General features: G+C 42.7%; 1 protein-coding gene across 1 annotated transcript; it reads right to left on the bottom strand.

Moving 5' to 3' along the window:
- Positions 1-2,153: 2,153 nt before the first annotated feature.
- On the bottom strand, positions 2,154-3,239 carry LOC149007435 (EG45-like domain containing protein). The gene is made up of 3 exons (XM_089166798.1): positions 3,112-3,239; positions 2,734-3,034; positions 2,154-2,591 (listed from the first exon to the last, which is right to left on the bottom strand). The coding sequence occupies exons 1-3, from the start codon at positions 3,221-3,223 to the stop codon at positions 2,585-2,587; spliced, it is 420 nt and encodes a 139-aa protein (XP_089022924.1). The 5' UTR covers positions 3,224-3,239; the 3' UTR covers positions 2,154-2,584.
- Positions 3,240-5,261: the final 2,022 nt, after the last annotated feature.

Raw genomic sequence — 5,261 nt, 5'->3', positions numbered from 1 at the left:
GCCTTAGTAGCCTTCACCCGAAAGTTGTCTGGATTAATTCTTGGAGGCACTGCAAGGAAGAACAAAGATCATAAAATTGAAATAAGTTTGCAGTAAATTCAAGAAAGTGAAACGTGGCAGTTAGAAAGCTCACGTTGAGCCAGTCCCCAGTATTGAAGAATGGAGTTGTATTCCATCTCATATCCATGTATCTCTTGATACCATGGAATTGACTTGATCTTCCTGACAGCAGCTCTGTCTTCCTTGGATAGTTGAGGGACCCGGTTGCCCTCAGAGTAGGAAGTGTACAATTTCCAAGTGGTCGGGAAGTTAAGATCCGATTGAGGCGCTTGGCAAAAGAAATACCGCTTGCGCCATCCCTTGTGATTGGAAGGGCAGGTTCCCCTAGCAAGAATGCTGCCTGACCAGTCAAGCTCAACTTTGTTGCGCTTGGAAAGAACAACCCAGCCAGGAGGATGGGAAAGAGAAAGAACATGAAAATGTACAAAAAGAGGAAGAGAAGGTGTGATGCCAAGTTCAAAACATAAACCCAAAAAGCCGACGATGAGACGCCAACTATTGGGAAGAAGCATGCCAAGACATATGTCCCAGTGATTTAGAACTGCAGAAAACAAAGAATTGAAGAAAAGAAAGCGAACCGCGCTTTCCAAAGTATCTATATACAGGGAAAATTCGCCAAGAATGATCGAATTAACCCTCTCATTAGGAGTGGGGGCCTTAAGATGGTACAAGGAAGGAAAGTCAAAGCGTTCGATGGCTAAAGGAAGGTTCTCCTCGGTAAAGGAGAAAGCAACAGAACCAGGTCCATCAGTGGATTTGATAGGTTGTTTGGACTGCCCAGAGGATTTGGCAGTCGCCTTTGGAATTCTGGATGGTCCAGACTCAGGAAGCGCAGAAGGAGCTTTACCACTTTCTTCTACTCTTTTTTGTTGGCTAACTTCTTCGAAGTCACGCCATATGGTAGTTATGGTTTTTTGGTCACTATTCGATTGCTCAAGAGGGACTGAAGCAAAGGCCTCGTCACCAGAGTCGCCCTTACCAGCACTAAGTTCAGGAAGAATTTCAGAAGAAACCCTACCGCCTTCCATTACTAAAAAAGTTTGGTTGTGGTTTTTAACAAGAAAAAAGAAACCTGGAGACGAAAGTAAAGATTGCAAAGGAGTCAGTAGACTTATTGAATCACTGAAGCAGAATGCTCGAGAGTGAGAAGATCGTTAGAGCGCGACGAGGACGATGAGGTTTCAAAATTCCAGACAAAGAGAATGAAACCTATGAAGACAACGAACCGCTTTTAAGCACTCGCACGAGTGATCGAGGACATGTACGATCTAGATGGATTCAACATCAACGATCGAGATTTGGAGACGGTTCGAAAGTTTGAACTCACGAATCAAAAACAGGCGTTCAGAAACCGTTGTTCCGATTTCGTGAGCAATGATAGTTTCGGCTGCAGAGGACGCGTGGCATCACCCCCACAAAAAGTGAAAATATTCGCGATGCTCGAGGAAAAAGCAATACAGCCACATTAAATGTGACACGACATTTAATGGGTTGGGGACTATGCAAAACTATTGTTCGACAAAATACCCAGTTCAAAACCAAGCCCTTTGGATTGTCCAAACGCTTGGTCTGGGGGGCTCGTGATATGGAGAAAATATAACCGACGAACCTGATTCAACCTTGGTTCGATCCTCGACCCCGATCGGGATGAAAGGAATTGACTTGCTTCCGAGCGAGCTGGGTCCAGGAGATAGCTTGCTGAGGAAGAAAACTAACTTAGTCACAAGCACGCCTTAATTCGCTACGATCGGAATGGACTAATCGTCAAAGAGACGGGTAGCAGCATTTGCGGCTGTTGCTTATCGCTATTATATGGATAACTACCATATAACGATCGTATTATCAAAGGAGTCATCTACTAGTCCAACCTAGTAGGGATCTATCACTCAACGGATCTATCCGTTAAGATCTGACGCCTATCCGAAGAAGGCTCAAATACATCCAGCGAAGGAGATTCGAAGGTACACTCTATATAAGACATCACCTACTCACAAGGTAGAAGGACACATACAATCTAAATTGTATTCTCGTTATTCATTCCTTAGCTCTGTGCTCAAGCAGAGCTGTTTGTGATTAAGTTCATCAACTGACTTAGCCTTCGAAGGTGGACTCGCGATCCCAATGGTCGGGCCACATCTGACGTTCGTTTTTGCAGGTCATCCACAGGAGATCTAAGGGCTGAGCAGATTTTGGACGCATCACCATATATTTAGGAGGTATCTACTTTATCAGTGTTTAGAGGTATCTACCTCTTTGAAGGTATGGTGAAAGGATGTCAAATAAAAGACTATGATAAAACATCTCAATTCCTAAAAAGCATCGTTGATTGAAGGAGAAAAGTGAAGTAGAAGCAATCTCAATCCAGAAAGGGATATGAAAATTAAATGTAACCAGATTCTCTAATTGAAGATTGATAGCCCTTCATTTTAAATGTATTACAAAAAAATGGATGTTCTAAAATACTTGAATTACACTTTTACCCCTGTCAGGCCTCAAGTAGTCAAGAATCGTCAAAATTGCATCGTCATACCCTGCTCAAGGAAACAAAGAAAGAATATCTTTTCATCACATCTTACAAACTTTATGAACTGGTTTCACAAAGAACAACTTAATTGACAAATCAATAGAGAAAACAAAACCAAAAATAATAGAAGTTGAAGGAATGAAACTTACTGTTGGAATTCAATATTGATCTTTGAAGCAGTAGAGTTTGCGATAGAAGCAAAAGCTGTGGATGAGAGAACCATGGTGCTGCCAGAACTGGAGGGTTGACTAACTGAATCAATCGCACGATCTACGATCTGAATCTGAATGGTTTCACCTTCAACACAAGTTCCCTTCGTTTCTGCACTCAAGCAACTCACCAAATACTGTCTTCCACATGCTGCTCCGTTATCCCAAATCCCTTCTCCTGCTGCCCCAAACAGATTGTTCTCTGGGAACTCACTTGTGTCATCACCATAACAAGTCGTTGCTGTACAATAATATATATCTTTACATCAAGCCAGAACCCAAAAATTAATTTAAAGAAGAAATGAGTTCTGCACTTACGTATATACGGAGAATTGTATTGGGAAGCAGTGCCTACATCTCCATGAGAGAAATGGAGTTCTGCAAAGAAGAAGAAGATTAGAAGGAATGGAATCCCACGACGCTTAAGCATCTGGCGAAGCTGCAAGATTATTAGACGGACGAGGTCGACGTTGCCGTTCTCTTATTTATCTCTTCTCAGCTCTCCCTCATATGCGTATTTAATTAATTATTTTTTTTCTCCCGTGCTTATTTTACAGGTAAAGGGGAAAATAGTGGATGTCTTCTATGTACTAGTGGTAACTTAGTTCATATGTCTTTTTATTAAAATAAAATAAAAAAATAAAAATAAACTACATAACTTATATGTAAAACTAGTAAGACTACAGAGGCTTTGGATTTGAATTACAGTCCCTTTACATTTTCCCCTTCTCTCCTTTTTTCCTTTCCAATCTCCTGTGCTTACCTACTTTCTCCAATCTTTGTGATTGGATTAATGATATGCAGAAAATATGATCGAACTTGGTTCATTCTTGGTTCAACCCTCGACTCCGGTCGGGACAAGGGAAATCGACTCGCTTCCGAGCGAGCCGGACCCAGGAGGTAGCTTGCTGAGGAAGAAAACTAACTCAACCACAAGCACGCCCTAATCTAATACTATCGGAGTAGGTTAATCAACCTAATGACGGCTAGCAGTTTCCGGCGGCTGTCACTCATCGCTATCATACGGATAACCACCAGATAACAATCGGGTTATCCTAGGAGTCATCTACTAGTCCAAACTAGTAGAAGTCCATCACTCAACGGATCTATCTGTTAAGATCCAACGACTATCCGAAGAAGGCTCAAATACATCCAACGAAGAAGATTCGAAGGTACACTCTATATAAGACATCAACCTACCCACAAGGTAGGGAAGGACGAAAACACTTAGATGCTTACTATTTGAATCGTATTCTTGTTATTCATTCCTTAGCTCTGTGCTCTAGCAGAGCTCTTTGTGATTAAGTTCATCAACTGACTTAGCCTTCGGAGGTGGACTCCTGACCCCAGCGGTCGGGCCACATATGACGCTTTGTTTTACAGATCCTCAGGAGATCTAAGGGCTGAGCAGATTTTGGACACATCATTTGGCGTCGTCTGTGGGAAACATTTCAGAAAGCTATGGTGACTAGATCAGTGGCAGCAGTAGCAGCTGCTGCACAACGAGATGCTTGCGTCCAAATTCCTGGAGCAAACAATCCGGATATTCATCAGGGAAGTCGACCGCTCGAAGTAGATGGTGGTCAAGGAGGTAATAATCCTCCAGATTCACTCCAGCATCAACTAGATCAACTAAAACTCCAGATGCTGGAGGTAAGTCAAGCACTCCGTGTGCTGACCAGACAAGTGGTGATACCACAAGAGCCCAATGGTCGTGATGCAGGAAGGCGCGCATTGCAGCGGGATCGGAGACTAATTGATGAACAAAACGTCGGTCAAAACTTCCGGGAAGGTGACCGAGTACCTAGGAGAACATGAAAATCTCCCTAGGCGTGACGATCGGTTCGATGGACCACAAGGGAGTACTACTGATTCGAATACAAGGTTGGTTACAGGAGTGAGAACTCACTCACCAACTGTTAGACGCGTTGTTCGTGATGATGATCGTGTTGTTCATGATAATGATCGTGTTGTTCATGATAATGATCGTGTTGTTCGGGGCCGTGATCGTGTTGTTGAAGATTGGTTAGCACATGTTGGTCAAGAATTGGCTAATATCAATCAAAAGCTCGGGCAGTTGGCGAGAGGAAGGATAACTGACGATATCTTATTCGAAAAACTCCATTTTCCGAGCCTATTGCTGGATATTAATTTCCTCACAATTTCCGTTTGCCAACTTTTTCCACATTCGATGGCTCCAGAGATCCCACGGCCCACATCAGTTATTATTAGTAGACTATGGCAGTTGCAAGGTAATTCGATGAAATTCTTTGCAGGGTCTTTGGCTCATCTTTAACTGGAGCAGCACATAAATGGTCCATCATGAAGGATCGTGAATTTCGACGAGTTGGCATGTAAATTCATAGGGCGATTCCAGAGTGGAATCCATATTAAAAAGACCGAGGAAACCTTGTTTACTATTAGACAAGGGAAGAGTGAATCGATTCGGGAATACCTGAAAAGATTCA

Source organism: Hakea prostrata, chromosome 8 (assembly GCF_041222555.1).
Source record: "Hakea prostrata isolate BN-2017 chromosome 8, UWA_Hpros_2, whole genome shotgun sequence".
In the NCBI taxonomy this organism is placed as follows: Eukaryota; Viridiplantae; Streptophyta; class Magnoliopsida; order Proteales; family Proteaceae; genus Hakea; species Hakea prostrata.
This window is presented reverse-complemented; position numbering and strand designations above follow the sequence as displayed.

What these genes read in the sequence shown, in the direction of transcription:
- LOC149007435 (XM_089166798.1), bottom strand. Translation starts at nt 3,223, where the DNA reads ATGCTTAAGCGTCGTGGGATTCCATTCCTTCTAATCTTCTTCTTCTTT. An exon ending in ATACAATTCTCCGTATATAC is followed by an intron (nt 3,035 to 3,111) that starts GTAAGTGCAGAA and finishes ATTATTGTACAG; the next exon opens with CAACGACTTGTTATGGTGAT.